General features: G+C 46.1%; 2 protein-coding genes across 3 annotated transcripts; one reads left to right on the forward strand and one right to left on the reverse strand.

Annotated features, from left to right (window-relative positions):
• The first annotated feature begins 429 nt into the window (after positions 1–429).
• On the forward strand, positions 430–9,435 carry tnpo3 (transportin 3). Of its 2 annotated transcripts, none has more exons than XM_014338791.2 (23): positions 430–705; positions 1,977–2,177; positions 2,578–2,651; positions 2,739–2,895; positions 3,174–3,317; positions 3,420–3,595; positions 3,681–3,819; positions 3,946–4,092; positions 4,429–4,536; positions 4,622–4,713; positions 4,794–4,933; positions 5,072–5,263; positions 5,440–5,540; positions 5,628–5,704; positions 5,781–5,841; positions 5,932–6,072; positions 6,416–6,532; positions 6,628–6,722; positions 6,810–6,966; positions 7,046–7,213; positions 7,304–7,416; positions 8,911–8,994; positions 9,086–9,435. In XM_014338791.2, the coding sequence occupies exons 1-22, from the start codon at positions 586–588 to the stop codon at positions 8,969–8,971; spliced, it is 2,781 nt and encodes a 926-aa protein (XP_014194277.1). In that variant the 5' UTR covers positions 430–585; the 3' UTR covers positions 8,972–8,994; positions 9,086–9,435. The 2 variants fall into 2 exon arrangements, with proteins under 2 accessions (XP_014194277.1, XP_005938448.1); XM_005938386.3 differs by having other exon boundaries at positions 431–705; positions 5,440–5,531.
• A 2,970-nt stretch (positions 9,436–12,405) lies between these two features.
• On the reverse strand, positions 12,406–20,320 carry irf5 (interferon regulatory factor 5). Its single transcript, XM_014338790.2, has 9 exons — positions 20,166–20,320; positions 19,780–20,050; positions 18,823–19,009; positions 18,719–18,744; positions 18,617–18,644; positions 18,226–18,537; positions 17,489–17,878; positions 17,301–17,419; positions 12,406–12,812 (listed from the first exon to the last, which is right to left on the reverse strand). Exons 2-9 carry the CDS (start codon positions 19,951–19,953, stop codon positions 12,624–12,626), a joined length of 1,425 nt encoding a protein of 474 aa, XP_014194276.1. The 5' UTR covers positions 19,954–20,050; positions 20,166–20,320; the 3' UTR covers positions 12,406–12,623.
• Between the last annotated feature and the right edge of the window lie 137 nt (positions 20,321–20,457).

The raw sequence follows: 20,457 nt of genomic DNA on the forward strand, positions 1-20,457 counted from the left end.
AACAGTTTTATGTTAATGTACAATCCTTAATATGTTTTGTGTGTGTGTGTGTGGGGGGGGGGACCGCCACTGTTAGGGATGCTCTCACTTCAGAGATAAAATCTCTCAGCTGAAATGGGATCATCTCGGTGTTCCCCCTGGATGAGCTGGTGAAGGTGACTGGGGTCAAGGAGGTCTGGTCTTTTTGGCTCAGGCTACTGCCCTCACCACCCAAACCCAGGTGTGAAGCAGAAGATGGATGGTTATGATAAGTTGTCATTAAATTCAAATTAATTTTTATTGTACTGCATTGTAATTTATTGTATCGTATTATTATTGTGTCCCTAGTTTTGTTTTATTTTAATATGCTGCATTTTATTTCATCATTTTATTTTTTAATTGCCCTCTCACAGAAGTCTTCTTCCGGGAGGACAAAGCGGAACTTCTTTTGGTGCCCGTGTTTCCGGTGGGACCGGGATTGCCGTTGCAGCGGAAAGCCTGTGAGATGGCGGTCGGCTCTCGGAGCGTTTAGGACCCTGAACCCGGATCCGAGCACCCGGACCCCGAGCTGTCTGCCTCACCGCGTCCCTGTGTCTGACCCGAGCTATGGAGGGCGGCAAACCGAGCCTGGCGCTGGTGTACCAGGCGGTCCAGGCCCTGTACCACGACCCGGACCCGGCCGGGAAGGAGCGCGCCTCGCTGTGGCTGGGAGAGCTGCAGAGATCGGTGAGAGGGCGGGGGGGAGAGGCCCGGGCGGGCGGAGGTCGCTTCGTGTTTTCGGGGATCTGTGTGAAGCGGATCTCAGGGTTTTACCTGTGTGAAAACGCACAGGTGAAGTGTAGTGCGCAGTCTCAGAGGAGCCACCGCTTCCGTTAGCATAACAGCTAAGCTAAAGAAAATGAATGGAGGAAAACATGCCGAGCTAGCTGCTATGCTAACTGCTAGCTGTCTGTATGTTACTTTGCCTGCCTGCGCACGTGTGTGTGTGTCTGTTTGTTTCTTTCTGTTTGTGTGTGTGTGTTTGTGTGAGAGAGTGTGTGTGTGAATGAGTGAGTGAGTCACCTTGCTGCAGGTGAGTAAATGAAGCGCTCCCCTGCCTGTGTTTGGACTTCCTGTTTGCGGTTCCGGCTTGTTTGTTTTTATTCAGCTGTTAGCATGTTAGCATGGTCACAGTCAGGTGACCTGGGGTAAAAGGTCAGCCACTGTGCGTGAGGGCTGAAGTTATGCAGGTAAAAGTTTCCCCCTGTAGCAGTCAGCTGATCAGTGAGCATGCTCAGTGGAGTGTTTGTGGAGCCCCAGCTCACAGCCTTCAGTCACGTGAGAACTAATTCGAGCGTCTCAGGTGGACCTGAGGAGAACACCTGAAGAGCTTCAGGTTCAGTCAGGTGGTTGGTCTTTTGGGGACAACGGATCAAACGGTTCATTGTAATGTCAACTAGCTGGAAACGTGAGGCTGTTGTTCTGCTCAGATGTTCTCCCGAGTGGCTGATGGGCATTAATGATAAGGAGCAGAATCAGCAGACAGCCCACGATTCAATCTTATGAAAATAATTCACTGAAGATTTTTTTTTAACATTTTACAGTGTGCGAGTATTAGAGTAATATTCGCAATCACCACCTTTAAACTGTAGATTATGTTGTCAAAGTTAAACTTTGTTAGTACCTGTTTTATACAACAATGTAACATCATCTCTTCATTTATTTTCTTACCAAGCTCACCAACATTTCACTAAGACCTGCATAAATGTTGCCGTAATATGAGTCACTCTGCAACTGAATAGAGTCAAGTTGGCAATTATGTGCAATCTGTTTGAGATAATACAGCAGTTACCTGATAAAGTTGCCTCCTTCAATTTAGTCAGAAGTCCTCTTGTTCATATTTTAATTAGTTTATTTATTTTTGTTTGGTGTCCCTGTATAGACAAAATATCATAATGTTATGCTGTGTCGATTGTTTTCTTCTCCCATCCTTCGCTATGACATCACTTCTTCCTCAGATGTATGCTTGGGAGGTGTCAGACCAGCTGCTGCAGCTCAAACAGGACGTGGAGTCGTGTTACTTCGCCGCACAGACAATGAAGATGAAGATCCAGACGAGCTTCTACGAGCTCCCGCCAGAGACCCACAATGCACTGCGAGACTCGCTGCTGACGCACATCCAAAACCTCAAGGACCTGTCACCCATCATTGTAACCCAGGTAACTGCACCTGTTCCGGCAGTATAAGCATCGGAGTCAATAGGACTTCATTGACTCTTGACTGATCCTCACCTTTTGCACTCGGCTTGAGGCAGCTGTAAAGTTGTCTCAGTGGGGTTTCCCTGGAAACAGCTGATTATCGCTTTAGTTAAGAGGAATGAGTTCTGTAACAGAATCAGCCTGAGAAATATTTCTTACCTGTGATGTTTAATGTTGGCTTGAGCTGGTTAACACCTGCTTTAATAAATCTGTGTGGTTGTTATCACACCTTGTCGGAGGGCGGGGGTTTAACTGTAAAAAGTAAGCTGAACTTGCAGTGACATCATCAGGGTTTAAAAACAGGAAGTTTGTTTGTGATAGTTCTTACTTGAGTAACTCAGACCATCACCCTTTCCCTCAGCTGGCTTTGGCGATCGCTGACCTTGCCCTGCAGATGGCGTCCTGGAAAGGATGTGTTCATACACTGATAGAAAAGTAAGAATTCACAAAATCAGCTAACACAATGTTTTCTCTGAAGCTGGTCAGTGACTAACCTGTTCCTCTGTCTCCGCCCCTTCTCAGGTACAACAATGACATCAGCTCGATGCTCTTCCTCATAGAGATCCTCACCGTGCTCCCAGAGGAAGTTCACAGCCGCTCGCTTAGGATCGGAGCGAATCGGAGGACGGAGATCATCGAGGACCTGGCGTACTACTCAAGCACCGTGGTTACCTTGCTGGTGAGACACCTGTCTGACTCTCACCTGTCAGACAGCTCAGTAATATTTCTGTCTGAACACCATTGAATGTTGATCGTATCTGTTCACCAGGCCAGTGGCTGTTTAACTGTCACATGATTGCCACATTAGCTGCATGTTGTCATTAAGGTAGGGGTGTGGCTAGTAATAAAACCATAATGATAATGTGGCGGAAACTGTTATCACTCTAAAAATGGAGATGTCACTGATGATGTCACTAATCTTTATTTAAACAGGACTCTGACTTTATTTGTCCTCAGACAACCTGCGTGGAGAAAACGGGGAATGATGAGAAGATGCTTATTAAGGTGTTTCGCTGTCTGGGCAGCTGGTTCAACCTGGGCGTCCTCGACAGCAACTTCATGGCGAGCAACCAGCTGCTCATGGTGCTTTTCCAGGTCCTGGTAAGTGTGAGAGTGCCGTCAATGTCAATGATCTGATGATCACGTGAGCCTCGATCTGGAATCGTGTGAATATTTCTATGTTACCCCAAACTGTCTCCACAGCAGAGGGACGAAACCTCTACCAACCTCCACGAGGCGTCCTCCGACTGTGTGTGCTCTGCGCTCTACGCCATAGAAAACGTGGAGACCAACGTCGCATTGGCGCTGCAGCTCTTCCAGGGCGTCCTGACACTAGAGACGGCCTATCACATGGCAGTAGCCCGAGAAGATCTGGACAAGTGAGGACAAATCTAGTTCTGATTGTGGCATTCATGTGTTGTTTACATATTGTCAGTAACACGCGTGTTCAATTCTCATCCTCAGAGTGCTGAACTACTGCAGGATCTTCACAGAGCTCTGCGAGACCTTCCTGGAGACCACGGTCAGGAGTCCAGGACAGGGCATGGGAGACCTGAGGACCCTGGAGCTGCTGCTGATCTGTGCAGGACACCCCCAATACGAGGTACGAACACACCCCATGGCATTGCATATGACATGGCATATGAAGCTCCTGTATGTTCTAATTCGGATGTCGGCCTGTCTGGTCTGCGTTATGGTTCTGTGTGTGATTCTGTTCTCTGTGGTCCAGGTGGTGGAGATCTCCTTTAACTTCTGGTACCGTCTTGGGGAACACCTGTACAAAATCAACGACCCGACTTTGCACGCCATCTTCAGACCGTACATCCAGAGGCTTCTCCACTGTTTGGCCCGGCACTGCCAGCTCGATCCGGATCATGTAAGAACCAGAACCAGAACCTTTTCATGCTGCAGTCTGGCTCCAGATCCTTCTGTGTAAAGTTTTTATGATGCTGAGTTTGAACACACTGCTGTAAGTTGAACCCTGACTGTATTACCTGTCCTTGTTGTCTCCATGGTGGTCCACAATAATGCACACAGGTGTGTTCACCGTGAGTGATCAGTAATCAGTGAATCACTTTGAATGTGAAGTCAGGAACACAAACAAACTAAAATGTCAGCGTCTGTCAGACTTCCAGCTCTGGCTCCACCCACAGGTGTTGGCTTCAGGTGTTCAGGTCATGAAATCTTAGTCTGAATTTTTCTCCGTCCACAGGAGGGAATCCCGGAGGACACAGACGACTTTGGCGAGTTCCGGATGAGGGTGTCTGACCTTGTTAAAGATGTCATCTTCCTGGTTGGCTCCGTGGAGTGCTTCGCTCAGGTAACTAATCCTCAGGTGGTTTCAGGCTGACAGGTGGGATCTGTTTCACCTTTATTCTTTCATTAACATCACTTCCTGTCCTCAGCTGTACTCCACGCTGAAAGATGGGAATCCTCCCTGGGAGGTCACAGAGGCCGTCCTCTTCATCATGGCTTCCATCGCAAAGAGCGTCGACCCGTGAGTATCTGTGTCACTGCCACGGGAAGTTCTCACAGACGCGTTCATCAAGTAAACATGTTCTCCATGTCGGATTTCAGGGAGAACAACCCGACGCTCACGGAGGTGCTGCAGCAGATTGTGTTACTTCCGGAGAGCGTTCACATGGCGGTGAGATACACGAGTATCGAGTTGGTTGGCGAGATGAGCGAGGTCGTGGACAGGAATCCCAGATTCCTTGGTACGGAGGAATGATCCTGAACAATGGCAGTGTCCTGATGATGCAGTCAGCCATGTTTTAACTTCCTTGCCTTTCAGGATGTCGTAGCTTCACAGGTGCATCTGGGAATACTGAATAATATTTTGTACTTCCTGTCAGACTCTGTGTTGAACTACCTGATGAAAGGTCTGCGAGAGAAACCGCTGGCATCTGCGGCAGCAAAGGCAATCCACAACATCTGCTCCGTGTGCAGAGATCACATGGCTCAGCACTTCCACGGGCTGCTGGACATCGCTCGCTCACTAGACTCCTTCGCCCTTTCCACAGAGGCTGCCGTCGGCCTGCTCAAAGGTACCTGCACTGACATCATCACATATTTGTACTGTACCTGCCTTGAATTTATCAGATACCTATGGTCACATTTAGAAGGTACAAGGTTTAAATCTCTGACACAGGTTTATCCTCATGAGTGGTGTAGATGCAGCAGGCTCATGTGTAATCACATCAGTGTACTATTACCTGTACAGGTACGGCTCTGGTCCTGGCTCGACTTCCTCTGGAGAAGATCGCAGAGTGTCTGAGCGACCTGTGTGCTGTTCAGGTTATTGCTCTGAAGAAGGTCAGAGGGGTGTGTGTGTGTTTGTTTGTTTGTTTGTTTGATTGTTTGTGTGTTTGTTTGTTTGTTCACTTATGTGTTTACTTGTTTGTGTTTTAGCTTCTGACTGAGCAGTCCACAAACGGTAAATCAGCTGATCCGACGGTGTGGCTCGACAGGTTGGCTGTGATTTTCAGGTGAGTTCTCCTGTTTGTTCACTTCCAGTATAACTTTAATGAAACAGCTGACGGTGGACACATCATTTCTCTGCAGACACACAAACCCGATCGTCGAGAATGGACAGACTCACCCGTGTCAGAAAGTCATCCAGGAGGTAACACACCTGCGCTCACCTGGAAGTCTGATTTGAATAGAGTGATTTGAATAGATGTGATAGAGGTACCTCTGGTCATGTAACTTGCAGATCTGGCCCGTATTGTCGGAGACTCTGAACACTCACCAGGCTGATAACCGCATCGTGGAGCGCTGCTGTCGCTGCCTCAGGTTCGCTGTGCGCTGTGTCGGGAAAGGCTCCGCCTCCCTGCTGCAGCCGCTTGTCACACAGGTGAGACCTCATATCGGACAGCGAGCAGGAAGCAGGTTCAACAAGCTCTGAGTTTAAAAATAAACTCTGAGCTTCCAGAACAGCTGATCAGAGCTTTTCCAGTCGGCTTTGAGTATGTGCACCATGATGTAGTCAATCAGTAATCAATCAAATGAAGTTTGTTGTTGAAACTTGTCACACAAAATAATCATCTGTGAACAGATTCAAAGCAGTTTGCCAGACTCCAGGGGGTGCTGTGACTAAAGTGTCAGCAATTCTGATTGGTTTAGAGAGAATCTGTGATCCCTGGTGATGCAGTGTTGTTTTGTTTCCAATGAAACAATCACGTGTGTGTTGTTGTCAGATGGTGGGCGTGTATCAGGTGTATCCACACTCCTGCTTCCTGTACCTGGGCAGCATCCTGGTGGATGAGTACGGTATGGAGGAGGGCTGCAGACAGGGATTACTCGACATGCTACAGGTGAGCACACCTGGGCACTGAGGCTCCACCTTTCTGTTATGTGCTCATTAAGCTGGTCAGTGATGATGATGGTGGTGTGGCTTCCTCCTCCTCAGGCTCTCTGCATGCCGACCTTCCAGCTGTTGGAGCAGCCGAACGGTCTAAGGAATCACCCTGACACTGTGGATGACCTTTTCAGGCTGGCCACCAGGTGAGTCTGAAGCTCCGCCCATTTGAGCCCGATGGTGCCACGCTCCGTAGCTCTGCCCGTTTTCACCCGTTATCCTCTTCTGCTCAGGTTCGTCCAGCGAAGTCCTGTCACACTGCTCAGCAGCAGCATCATCATTCACATCATACAGTGCGCCATCGCCGCCACCTCATTGGACCACCGAGACGCCAACTGCAGCGTGATGAAGTTTGTCCGAGACCTCATCCACACAGGAGTCGCCAACGATGTAAGTCTAATGGAAACGTGCTGTAAACGCCAGTAATGTCACAGGAGTCTGCTTCACCTTAACACCTGTGGGTCTGCAGCACGAGGAGGACTTCGAGGTGAGAAAGCGTCTGATTGGTCAGGCTATGGAGCAGCACGGCCAGCAGCTCGTCACTCAGCTGATGCACTCATGCTGCTTCTGTTTGCCGCCGTACACGCTACCTGACGTCGCCGAGGTGCTGTGGGAGATCATGGTGTTCGACCGGCCGGTGAGTAGGTGGTCAGGCATCTCAAACCTGTGTGCATGCTGGGGGTGTCGGGTGACTCTAGGTGCTGATGATGGTGTCCTTGTGTTGCAGACGTTCTGCCGCTGGTTAGAGAGCGCCCTGAAAGGTTTACCGAAGGAGACGTCAGGCGGCGCCGTGACAGTCACCCATAAACAGCTGACTGACTTCCATAAACAGGTCACCAGGTGAGATAACCAGTGTTGGGCAAGTTACTTTGAAAAAGTAATTAATTATAGTTACTAGTTACTTCTTCAAAAAAGTAACTGAGTTAGCAACTGAGTTGCAATATTCTAAAAGTAATTAATTACTTGAAAAGTAACTATTGCGTTACTTAAAAAAAAAAACCCGTTTAACCCTCTGAGGTCTAGGGTATAATTGGTCATTTTTAACTACTTTTGATTTTCCCTCCACATTTTACCTTTAAAAACTATTTACTTTGCCTTGTTTGGTCTCATTCTTTTCAGCACAACCTCGCGTGTCTGAATTTACAGTCATGTTTTCATTTTTGACATACTGTGTTAACGCAGTTGATCTAAAATCAGACAAAAAACATAAACATAAAATCAGAGTAGAAAAAGTTATATTTTTTAATGTAACAACCACAAACATGTTTAATGATAATATTTCATAACTTTAAATGTAAATATAAATTGTCAATTTTAAAATCCTCTGCACAAGTTTTGCAAACAACAAAGTTATTTGCATCCATTTACCTTTTACCCTTTGTTATAACCATTTCAAACTAGTTACAGAACAATCAGCGGTTCTGCATTCAATGAGATGCCACACAAATTATTTGTGCCACTCCAAAAAAATAATTTCTGTCCACTATAAAGGAGAACATCACAGCCTGATCCCTGCAAGTCTGACAGCAGCAGGTGTATCATTGTTTTTATTCAGCAGTCGTGTCATTTTACTGACACACAACACCAAACTATCCTCTACACTACACATTAACTACACACTCCAAACACGCTAAACGTCACAAATCTCTCACATCTCTAAACTCGCTCTCTCTTTTTCTGCTCTCTCTCTCTCTCTCTCTCTCTCTCTCTCCGTCACTCCTAAAACTTCCCCCTCTCCTGAAACAACCAAATGTCATGTTGCCATATCATTTTTTTGGTTGGTCGATATGGTGCATTTTTCCACCAACACGAACAGGCTGTTTTTGGGTTGGGTGAAACTGAACACAGCTTCAACGTCTGTTTGTTAAAAAATAGTAACGCATTCACAGACAGGCGTTGCTGACTGTGAGGCGTTCAGGGACAAGCGTTGCTGTCTGTGAGGCGTTCAGGGACAGGCATGGCTGACTGTGAGGCGTTCAGGGACAGGCGTTGCTGTCTGTGGCATTCAGAAACAGGCATTACTGACTGTGAGGCGTTCAGGTAAGAGTGCGTGAGGTGTGTAGCAGGTTTTGTCGAGACTCACTCGTCTGATGGTGGAACGCAGACAAACTGGAGTCTGGATTGAGCGAGTCTGGACTTGTCCTGACCTGATTGGGAGGTTTCAGGTGTATGAAAAACACTATATGCACTGGTAAAAAAAACCTCTTCCAACTGAGGAGTTTATTTCCTGTAAAATTGATCTCATGGTCTGGTTAAATGTTTTTGATAAACATTCAGTGTGTGGAACACCTGCATAGGTGACAAGTAGATAACCTCACATTTGTTGTTCTGCAGCGCTGAGGAGTGTAAACAGGTGTGCTGGGCCATCAGAGAGTTCACCAGACTGTTCCGATAGCTGCAGCCTTCTCGCACCGCCAGGTGAGCCTGTTCTCAAGTACACTCAGGTGTGTATTCAGCCTGAGTTTGTTTGCTTCTCTGATATGTTTAAGACTTCTTTTTTTCCCCACAGGTAAATCTTTTTGTTGACGAGCATTCAGAGGTGACGGCAATAATCTGCGTCTGCAGACGAGGATCCAAAGGGATGAAGATGATGAAGGACTTCGAATGTGAACAGGGCGGCTCACTCTGAAGGACTGACAGATTGAAGACTGATTGGACAGAATGAGTCCACCCCAGCTCACCTGAACTCACCTGACCTCACCTGCAGCAGGTGGTGAGTGGGCGGGGCTGGGTCCGGCAGGTGGGCGGGGTCAGGAAGCTGCGGTCGTGAATCGGAGGATGTGCCTGGTCAACAGTTTTTAGAGATTTATTTTTGGACTTTGGTCGTGGTGGGGTTTTTTTTTTTTTTGTTTTTTTTTTGTCCGTGCCATAAAAGGAGCCAAAAGATTTTCCATGATGCTCTTGGCTGCAGCGTGCTGCGGGAGGATTTGGCGTCACCTTTGACCTTTTTAACTTTGGTTGAATTTTAGTTGTTCTTCCACAAAGTGAAACAGAGTGAACTCTGGGTAATGAGGCGGAGAGACTGACACCATGACATCATCGGTGATGTAGCCTTGTTGTAAACAAATTAAAAAAAACAAACTGCTCATCCAGTGTGTCTGTTATTACTGTCACCTCACTTACCTGTGCCAGTTGGTCAGACAGCTGCATGGTAGCCAGGTGTTTGGGTTCTCGCTCTGCTTAGCAGGTGTTGGAAGGAATGAGGTTGGGAACCTGATGAATTGGCTCAGAAGGGTGCGGAGGCTTTCTAAAATAATAGAAACCTTCATCACAGAACTCTTCAAAGTCAAACAGAGCAAATCTTTTTGCTCCTCCATCAGAGACGCTCCAAGGTCGGTGACAGACTCGTGAAGGCAGTGCAGCAGCTATATTGGGCATCGGAGGGCGTGAGTGAGCTGGTGGTTTGCATCGTTCCAGGTCTCATGCTACAGCACAGAGAAGATGGAAAAAGTTTCTCTGTATGTGGAGCTGTTGGTCTGCAGAAGGCTCAGTTTAAATGCGTCACAGGTGTGATGTAAGCGCGGTTAAACCGTCACGCAGGAACAAATCCGTGAGTCAGACCTGAACCTGCTCAGGACCACATCCTGGAGCTCACTGAAGTGCTCTTCCTGTCCTCAGACCTCAGGGGAGTGTCTGAGTGGCTTCTTGCAGGAAATTCTCAAACTGACTGTCAGGAGCTGAAGTCTCTAAGCCCCGAGGAAAGGAGCCCCAGTCCTTCATTTATCCCCAGCTTGAATGCAGAGCCATGAACGCTGGGGAGGCGAGGAGCTTGTAATTCAGACACGTCAGTAAATCAAGTGTGACGTTCACTAATCTGTCAGATCCTCTGCATTGCCGAGCATCTCTTTTCCTAAGTCCTTATCTCCTTTCCTTGATGTTTTCCATCATTTGGTGAGGTGCGTAAGGTAAAGAGATCAGAGGTCATTCAAACCATCGTCTTTATTCAAAATACAAAAAACATTTGATTATTTCTGATGTAAACAGACACAGGTCATACTGATTCTGGAGCTGCAGGTCAGGTGAGCAGGAAGGTTCAGGTGTATGGCATATTTTTCCAAGACTGAAACTACTGATTATTAAATTCTTATTTACTCACAGCCCAAAAGCAGACACCTGCAGGTTCAGTCAGGCATCAAAACACTGGCTCACTCATTTAGTGCATTTAAATTGATGCTTCAGGTTTTACCTGAACAGGGGCCTGTTCTTCGTACGTCGCTTACTACATCCAAGATCAAATGACACATCCAAGATCAAATGACACATCCAAGATCAAATCATCGCGCTAACCGTGAGCTCGCTAATCCGGTTCCCCGAACACACCTGCTGTTGACGATTACTACAGCTGGATGAAGTAATGCGCGATCACTGGGTGTCGTAAAAGGGGCTACGCATCGATAGCAGAAACAGTGATCGGCAACCCGCTGATTGGTCGGCGAAAATGTCGAAGGGGCGTGCTCGGTATTTTCCGGCAGCAGAGCAAGAACTCATGAGTGAGGGATTTCAGGAGTTTCAGAGTTTAATTAAAACGCAAGAGAACACTGCAAAGGCTGCAAAAGCAAGGAGAGAGGGCTGGCAGAAAGTTGCTGACAAATCAAACTCGTAGGTAATTTAATAATAATAATAATAATGGATTGGGTTTATATAGCGCTTTCCAAGGCACCCAAAGCGCTTTACGATACCACTATTCATTCACTCCCACATTCACACACTGGTGGAGGCAGCTACGGTTGTAGCCAGGCTGCCATATCGCGCCATCGGCCCCTCTGGCCAACACCAGTAGGCGGTAGGGTAGATCTATCATATGACACTATATTGTCCAATATCATATGGCATTATATTATATCATAATATGTTATATTATATCCCCTTTCACATTAGAGCCACAACAGGACCCACAAGAACATGGGAACAAGTAAAAGTGGAATACAGGAGTATTCTACAGAATGGTAATATTTATCTCTTAGATTGCTTTTCGTCTCTTGGCAAGGTAACTGGCCTGTAATACTCTGTTAGTTTGTTCATAACAGCAACCAAGAAAAGGGCAGAGGAAAAAAAGACAGGTGGTGGTCCTGCACCCCCTCGTCAACAAGTTGGTTAAGTAAATAATACCCTCACGGGAATATCGATATCTCTCTATGAGCACACTGTCGCGCTGAGCTAAAGGATCCTGTCTATCCCGCAATATACGCTGAATTCTGAGGACTCTCCTTATCAATCTTGCACCTTCCGCAATGGGTTGCTCGCGTATACGGACAGGACATGGCTGCGACAGGCTTCCCAAATCCACCTTCGCTTTTATAGCCGTGGTCTCTCATCTTGATTACACGAAGTAATTTGCAATTACTACTCTGAAATATGAATTACATCTGTAATAATCACATACATGTAATAGAATGTTAATAGTACATTTCCCTTTTTTAGGAAATGACCTGTATGTATCTGTGTGACATCAATAAAGGATCAAGTGCTGCATTATCTTTAGTTACATTGATGTTATTTATTTATGGTGAAACAGTGGTGGAATATCGCTGTTGCTTTCGTATAAATGAAGCGGACATACCTGCGTGGCCGCGATCTAATCCTGTTTACATAAAGTAAACCTGCTCCCGAGCAGGTTTACGCTTACGGCTCTGTTGCTATGACAGCAAGTCCCGGATGAGCTTCGGGGAACCGAACGATCCAGGATCACGCGAAATCGTCAACAATCTAATCCAGCTAACTTACTTAGCGAGGTACGAAGAACGGGCCCCAGGTAAACACCGAAGTAGAGTCTGACCCTCTCAGGCCTGCTAGACCTATTACCTGGTCTAAAAACAAAAACACCTGGTGTGACAATACTGCAACGGCCTTTATTGAAATTTGAACATAGAAACCTCCCAGAAAGGTGTCGGTATGACAACAGAACAGGAAATACACCTGCAGACCTCCACCCGTTTGTCTCAAATGTTCAGTTTCTGTACAGCTGCACCTTCCCTCCAGTCAGGGTTTCCTACTGTTTGGGGGAGGGTGCAGTAAGCAGTGTCTGTGTCGGGTCCAGGGCCCCTGGTTCAGGGGCCGGTGGGGTTCCAGGGTCCTTGGATGTTTTGGCTCTGCAGGAGCCTCTGCAACTCTTTGAACTGTGCCACTGTCTGATCCTTCACATCGGGGTTTGAGATCTGCAGCCGGATGCTGTCCGTGGACCAGCTCAGCTCTCCGGAGAACATCTCTGTCAGGATCCGGGCCACCACAGGAATCACCTGAGGACAAAAAACAAAACAAAAAACACTGTGAGACATCCACAGGTGTCTGGAGCTCCATGAACATGAGGCAGTCAGGAGGTTGAAAGGTGACCTGGCTTGTGTGTCTGCATCCCACACAGTGAAACTTTATTCCTAACACTGGGTTAAAAACAGGAATTGCACAGAGAGAAAGGTGTGGAGGGAAAACTACACGCTTCGAGGGAATTATTCATAAATGTGTTTAGTTGCACACCCACAGACAGGTGACCAGGAGAGGCTACAGAACAGATATTCAACATTTTACTAAAGAATCGGGTTTGTGCTTTGGGCAGAAAAAATTGGATTCTTACATGTGCGCCTTGTGTCAACAGCATGTAGAAAGCAAGACTATCATGTCATATTTGACCTCCGACCTCACATTTATGTTCACATCTGCATTTATGTATCTGTTACCTCTCTTTAACAAAGTGCACAGAAACAGAAAGAGCTGCTGAGGTAACAAGAAATATACTGAAGTACAAAGGTGGAAAGTAACAAAGTACAAATACTTTGTTACTTTACTTAAGTAGAATTTCCAGGTGTCTGTGGGCCAGTGCAAGTGTGGGGAAGCATGAAGGCAGTGACGCTTTTTTAAGTGGCAGCTAATTTCAAATGCAAGATTGTTAGTGAGTTTCCTTGCTAACAACCTAGCTGCTGAACTTCTCAGGGAGAGAAAAGAATAAGAGGTAACTTCAGTCAGAGGTGGAGGAAGAAGACAGAAGAGGAAGAACAAAGGGTATATTTAAAGGTGAGGCCTGCTCAGGGAGATTTAAGGATTGCATGTGATGTCATCATTTTAATCACATCTGTGTGTGATGAGTTTTCATATTGTGAAACGTGCTGCATAACAAATCAAGTAAATTAACTGTGTGTTATTCAAACATTGCATGAAGTGCAGATAAACAGGTTAGCGTGCTGATGTAATGTAGATTACATAAAGCGCAGCAGAGATTAATATGAAGTTAAGCTGATGGCGCTGAGATCAACACTGAATTCCACCTTTGTACTAACGGATACAACTGTGAAACATCTGCTGACACCGTGTTCAGGTCAGCTGATCACAGCCTGCACTGTGAGCTGGGACTCGCCCCCCGCTGAGCCCCCTTTACCTGTAACACGTTTTCCTGGAGGCAAACTCAGCCTCTACCATGGAGGCAACATAAAATACCTTTTTTAAATTCTTTGTTTACATCACAGATTCAAGATGAGTGCATTCATGAGAAATAAATTTCAGATTTGAATAGCGTTTTTATTCTCATTTACTAATACTATGTTATTATTGTATTAATATAACACAGGCTCCTTTTACCTTTGCATAATAATAGCTGATAGAGATGTCCTAATCCTAACCTAATGAGTACACGTCACAGCGTGTACTTTTTCACTTTTACTTGAGTAAAGACGTTGAATCAGTTCTTCAACGTTTACTGCAGTATTTTTAAGTATCTGCACTTCAACTTAAGTACAGAATGTACTTTTACCACCTCTGCTGTAATGTACTAATATACAATAAGTTCAGGGAAATCATGTCCAGTTACTTATGAGCTGCACCTGCATGTTTGTGTAATCAGAGTAAATTTGTCATGGAAATGTCTGAGTTTTACTGCAGTACAAACTTTGTGAAGTATGTTTTAAACAACAAAGATGACAAATATTAGCACAAACCTGTTCCCTGTTACATGTGACCTGACAGCTTCATGCTAGCATCACATATATCAACAGAGCTAAAACTGACCCAACAGAGACCACACATAATAGAGGACACACTCTTGACCTACTGATCTCCATGGGCCTGAGCATTTTAAAGGTTACTGTGTCTGATGTGGGCCTGTCTGATCATTACTGTGTTTTCTTTGAAAGTATAATTTCAGCCCACATAAATATGTCAACAGCAGTGATCACAAAACGGTGTATAACTGAAAACAGTAGTGAAATCTTTTACCAAGTTTTCCCATTAACACCTGACCTGTCCAGAGGTTCAGTCAATGAGCTCGTCAATAGCTTCAATGCTAACATGTTAAATGTAATGGACACTATTGCTCCCATTAAGGTGAAGGTTATCTCTGGAAGGAAAAAGTCTCCATGGAGAAACTCCACACTGGTGAAAAATGAAAAAAGAGAGTGTAGGAAAGCTGAGCGCAGATGGAGAAAAACAAACCTCCAGGTTCATTATGACATCTATAAAGAGAAACTTCACAATTATAATTTACAACTGAGGAGTGCAAGGAGGTCCTACTTCTCTGACATCATCACTAAAAACAGCCATAATGCTCGGGTCTTATTTTCTACAGTTGACAGGCTAACAAACCCTCCTGTGTCAGTGGCAGCTGAACTTCATTCAACCATGGCCTGCAAATTCTTCACAGAAAAAATCCAAAAGATTAGACAAGCAATTGGTACATCAACAGCAGATCCAGGATATGTACTGTGTCCACCGAAAAACTGTTTAAACACCATAAACAGTTTCACCCTATTAACAGCAAAGACCTGGAGGACATCTTAGGTCAACTGAACTCCTCCTCTTGCTGTTTAGATGTCCTGCCAACAAGTTTTTTCAAAAAGGTCTCAAAGACTTTAGAGTCAGACCTGTTACAGATCGTCAACTTTTCTTTAATGTCAGGTGTGTTTCCAGAACCACTAAAAACTGCTGTAATAAACCTATACTGAAAAAGGACAATCTTGACAAGACACAAATGAACAACTACAGGCCGATCTCAAATCTCCCATTTTTAAGTAAGATCATTGAAAAAGCAGTTTCTCAACAGCTCAATTACTTCTTAAAACAGAATAACTGCTAGATGCCTTCCAGTCAGGTTTTAGACAGAACCACAGCACTGAAACCGCTCTGACCAAAGTGTTTAATGACATATGTCTGAATACAGACAGTGGAAAAATGTCAGTCTTAGTTTTACTGGATCTCAGTGCAGCATTTGAACAGTTGACCACAACATATTACTCAAACGACTGGAGAACTGGGCAGGTCTTTCAGGAACTGTACTAAACTGGTTCAAAACATACTTAGAAAACAGGAAATACTTTGTTCCATCTTGGGACCCCTCTCTGTTTAACATTTACATGCTCCCACTGGCACAGATTATAAAGAACAACAAAATAAACTACACAGCTATGCAGATGACACACAAATATATATCACAATGTCACCAGGAGACCGAGGCCCTGTACAGGCTCTTGGTAAATGCATTGAGGAAATTAATGACTGGTTGTGCCACAATTTTCTCCAGCTAAACAAAAACAAAACTGAGGTAATAGTCTTTGGCGCCAAAGAAAAACGATTACAGGTCACCAGAGAACTTCAATCTATACATCTAAAAACCACAAACCAGGCGAGAAATTTGGGTGTAGTGATGGATGCAGACCTAAACTTAGAAAAACACATTAAGACAATAACAAAGTCAGCTTACTATCACCTCAAGAATATTTCAAGGATAAAAGATCTGATGTCTCAACAGGACCTGGAAAAACTAGTCCATGCATTCATCTTTAGTAGGCTTGATTACTGTAACAGCATCTTTACAGGTCTACCTAAAAAAATCAGTCAGACAACTACAGCTCATTCAGAACTCTGCTGCTCGAGTCCTCACTAAGACCAAAAAAGTGGACCACATCAGTCCAGCTCTGAGGTCTTTACACTGGCTGCCTGTCCGTCAGAGGATAGACTTTAAAGTTCTGATGCTGGTCTATAAAGCTCTGAATGGTTTAGGACCAAAATACATCAGTGACCTCCTGACCCAGTATGAACCTTCCAGATCCCTCAGGTCATCTGGATCCGGTTTTTATCAGTTCCCAGAGTCAGAACCAGACACGGAGAAGCTGCATTCAGCTTTTATGCTCCTTATATCTGGAACAAACTCCCAGAAAGCCTCAGATCAGCTGAAACACTCAGTTTATTTAAATCCAGGTTGAAGACTCACCTGTTCTCAGCTGCATTTGAATAAAGCACCAAATCCGCACTGTTTTACTTTTAAGCTTAAATTTCAAAACTTACATTTTAACTACTGGTTTTATCTACTATTCCTTTCTTTTTTTCTATTTTAAATCATGCTTTTTATTTGTTTTTGTTTTTTAATGTCTCTGTAAAGCACTTTGAATCACCTTGCTGTTGAATTGTGCTATACAAATAAACTTGCCTTGCCTTTTCATGAATTTCCAATGGGAGCTGACCCTGACTATTTCCTGGCATCTGCAGGACTGAGCTCTGACTCGGGTCATGTTGTTTAGTTAGGGGTTTGGAGACAGACAGGTTCTTCACAGCAACATCAGCCAATAGGAAGTACTGAGGCTGCTCAGGAGGAGGTAAGTGATGTAGTGAAGGTTAACTGGAGGTGGAGGGGTGGAGCTCATAAAGATTCTGGTTCTGACGTGTTCGGACCCAAGGCTTCTTCATTTTTTTTGCACTTGTTATAAAACCGTTAGCACTGCCACTCAGTTTAAGCTCTGCCCCCTCACCTGCACCATGATAAGCTTCTTCTCTTTGGGTTTATTGTCGGGCCAGTCCTCCCCGAAGCAGAAGTAGATCTCGAAGGGCGGCGGATTCGGGGCTTCGCCTTTCTGGAACAAGATCAGCCCTGCGGACAGAAGCATGTCGGTTAGAACATATCAGGCAGCATGTCAACAATCCCGCACACCAAACTCACCTTGCAGGAAGTCATTGAGGCTGAAGACCTTGATCTTCTTCTCTCTCTCCATGGGGTTGGACGGGCCGTGTTCTGGCATGCCCGGTCCAGACCAGAACACCTTACACTGGCAAAGGCGGACGGCGTAGATGTCCTGCTCACAGATCTCCAGGATCAGGCCGCGGTCCATCACGTCCAGCAAGGCCTCGGTGTAAAATCGCTGTTTCTCGTTCTGCATCTCTGATGTTCCCGGGAACAGCACCTGCTGGAGGTTGACAGGTCCGAACAGGTCCACCTGCTCTGGGGTCGGTTCCAGGTGTCCGTAGTACAGCCGGCAGCCCTGAGGGTTACTGACGGTCAGAGAGCCCATTGTACGGCCCCGGTACTGGAACTTCAGGTCCAGATCTGTTACTATAGCAACACGAGATACAGGACCATTACTGTGCCAGTAGAGGGGGGACCATGAATTAGCAAAAGTCACCACAGTAAAGCCACCAAAACAAATCGTTATAGGGACAAGAAATGACATCAGGGTATGAGATTTTGGTCATAAAGCACAGCCCTAATGTTCACCTGTGAATGCGCAGGTGAACATCATGGGTCTGTGAAGGTAACCCTGAGCTCTGCTTTGTGGTGCTGTATTGTTAAAGTGTGACATCAGAGTTGGTTTGATGGTAAACTGTCTGAGCAGCGCCACGTGTGGTAGCGTTTTAGCCCTGAATCTGTGACAGGAAACTGCATTAGAGGTCAGGACTCACGTGGGACGCTGCTCAGCAGGTCGTACTTGCAGGGCTGGTGGTTCTGAGGCTCTGCCTGGTTCTCGACGCCCACCATGCTGCTGGCCTCCATTAGGTCCGGCTCTGGTTGCGCAGCGGCAGCGTTCAGATCCTGAAGTCCATTATGGAGGAAGTGTGCCTGACCCTGGAGATCAGAGGTCATGGTGATGTCAGGAAGCAGAGGCACTGGGATATGCGGCGGTCCAAATGTCCCGTTAGGGGGTAGGCTGAACTGGTTCATCTCTGAGGGAGCCGGGAAGGAGGCAAAGGGGGCGGAGTCACTCAGCCTGGGGTCTAAGGAGACATGGCATCATCACATTACATCAACAGCCACAGTGTTTCCATGGTGACACTGAGTCGAAGGTGTACTTACTGATGGAGAGGTCCATCAGGTTCGGCATCTGAAAGGATCAAAGTGTTTCGGTCAGTCACGTGAGAACATGTCAGACTGTTTACATCATGTGATCGTTCTCACCTCCTCGTCATCGTCCTCAGCGCCGTCTGAAACACAAAACGGGGATCATCACTTCCTGTCATCATTGCACATCAGAAGGTTACAGTCGTGCAGGTGAAGCTCACCTGTGCTCCCGGGGTGCTCGCACACTTCGTAGATCTTGTACGGCTGCACCGGCGTCTCTTTGGTGCCATCATACTTCAGCTGAAACTCGCGGCTTTTGTTCAGAGCACAGCGCAGATTTGCCTTCCACTTGGCAGGGTCGGGTTCATCTACTCCCTCCTGGTACTTCCCCGTCTCCAGAGCCCATGCCTAGGACACACAGACCAGGGCATAACTCACATCTGACAGATAGGACTCACCTGTGCTCAAGCTGAGAGATGTTTTGCCGTGCCAGCAGTTTCCCTTTGTTTCCAGTGTTTATCATAGGCAACCCTACTCAAAGTCAATAAACACTCAGACTGACACACAAAAGAGGAAGCAGTCAGCAGAGAAGGAGGAAGTGACATCATCACCTGTGTTCAAACTGAAGTTGTTCATAAACTGTGAAACGAAACTCCGCTGGAAGGAGGAAGTCAAACGCCTACTTCCTCTTCACATGTGTCACTCAAGAACCCGCTTGTAGTTTTTACTTTGGTTTGTCTGTGTGTGTGTCCGTGTATGTGTGTGTCCTTGTATCTGTTTTTGTGTGTGTTTGTGCACATGTGTGCATCTGTCCGTCTGCGTGTGTTTGTATTTGTGTACATGTTTAGACATCTTGTGAGGACAGAAAAAATGGTATGCTACTATACTTGTAGGGACTAACAATTACCTATGAGGACAAAATGTGTCACCATGTGGTATTAGTGACAGGGTTACAATTAGCTTACTTAGGATTAGGCTGTGGGTTAGGATTCAGCATTCATTTTTGATGGTTGGGGTTGGGGAAAGCATTATGAAATGAGACGAGGTCCTCACCAAGATATGAAAACGAGTGTGCGTTACTATTTTCTGTAAAAAAAAAAGTTTTTTGAAACTTGAAACATGATCACAGCAGATGCTATATCAGAGGTTAGAGGTCAGGTGTGAAGGGTTAACCTGACCTTGAAGATGGTGTTCTCCTCGTCTGACACGGGCGTGTGGCGCGTGGCGTGTTTCCAGGGGATCTGGAAGAGGCGGTGGTCCGCGCTGAGCCACTGCAGACCGGGGTACCTGCCGCTGTTCACCTGCGCCAGCAGCCAGGGCTTCAGGCGGACACGCCGGGGCTGGACGCTCATGCTGGGAGGACTGGGAGCGAGAGAGGATTCGCTCAGACCGCGGAAACGGTCCCTGAGCACGAGCCGCTTCTGACACTTCGGAGCTTTGAATTGATAACTGTAATAAGTGAATAATTGTCGAGGAATTGGTTTTTGATCGAACTGTTTCACTCCGCGCGGGTTCACGAGCACAGATACATGACTGCGTGTGCGCGCTGGGCGGATGGACTCACCTGGCCGGGTCCGGTCCTGGTTCAGAGTCTGGTGGCCCGTGACGTCAGCAAACAAACAAAGAAAGGAACAAAAACAAACAAACAGAGGGCGGCGGAGCGCTGAAGGGCCGGAGAAAAGTCCCGAGACAAACTCGTCCTCAGTCCGATCACATGACGTCAAGTTAACTTGAAGGAAAACTGCTTCCGGTGGCAGATCAGCTCTCGACAAAATAAAGCTTCCGCAGAAGTTATTTAAAAAAACAGAAAGAGTCAAACTGATGCACAGTTACTTAAATAGCCATCCCCGAGGAAC

The sequence above is a fragment of the Haplochromis burtoni genome, unplaced genomic scaffold (genome assembly GCF_018398535.1).
Source record: "Haplochromis burtoni strain Fernald_Lab_line unplaced genomic scaffold, NCSU_Asbu1 Contig_249, whole genome shotgun sequence".
NCBI classification, from domain to species: Eukaryota; Metazoa; Chordata; class Actinopteri; order Cichliformes; family Cichlidae; genus Haplochromis; species Haplochromis burtoni.

Bases quoted from the DNA above. Each gene is read 5' to 3' on its own strand.
- irf5 (XM_014338790.2), bottom strand. From the start codon at position 19,953: ATGAGCGTCCAGCCCCGGCGTGTCCGCCTGAAGCCCTGGCTGCTGGCG. The intron at 19,010-19,779 runs GTCAGGTTAACC...TGTGTGTCCTAG, and splicing joins AGGAGAACACCATCTTCAAG to GCATGGGCTCTGGAGACGGG. The intron at 17,420-17,488 runs GTGAGTTTGGTG...TTCTGTCCGCAG, and splicing joins CCTCAATGACTTCCTGCAAG to GGCTGATCTTGTTCCAGAAA.
- tnpo3 (XM_014338791.2), top strand. From the start codon at position 586: ATGGAGGGCGGCAAACCGAGCCTGGCGCTGGTGTACCAGGCGGTCCAG. The intron at 5,264-5,439 runs GTACCTGCACTG...TTACCTGTACAG, and splicing joins TGCCGTCGGCCTGCTCAAAG to GTACGGCTCTGGTCCTGGCT. The intron at 5,842-5,931 runs GTAACACACCTG...TGTAACTTGCAG, and splicing joins GTCAGAAAGTCATCCAGGAG to ATCTGGCCCGTATTGTCGGA.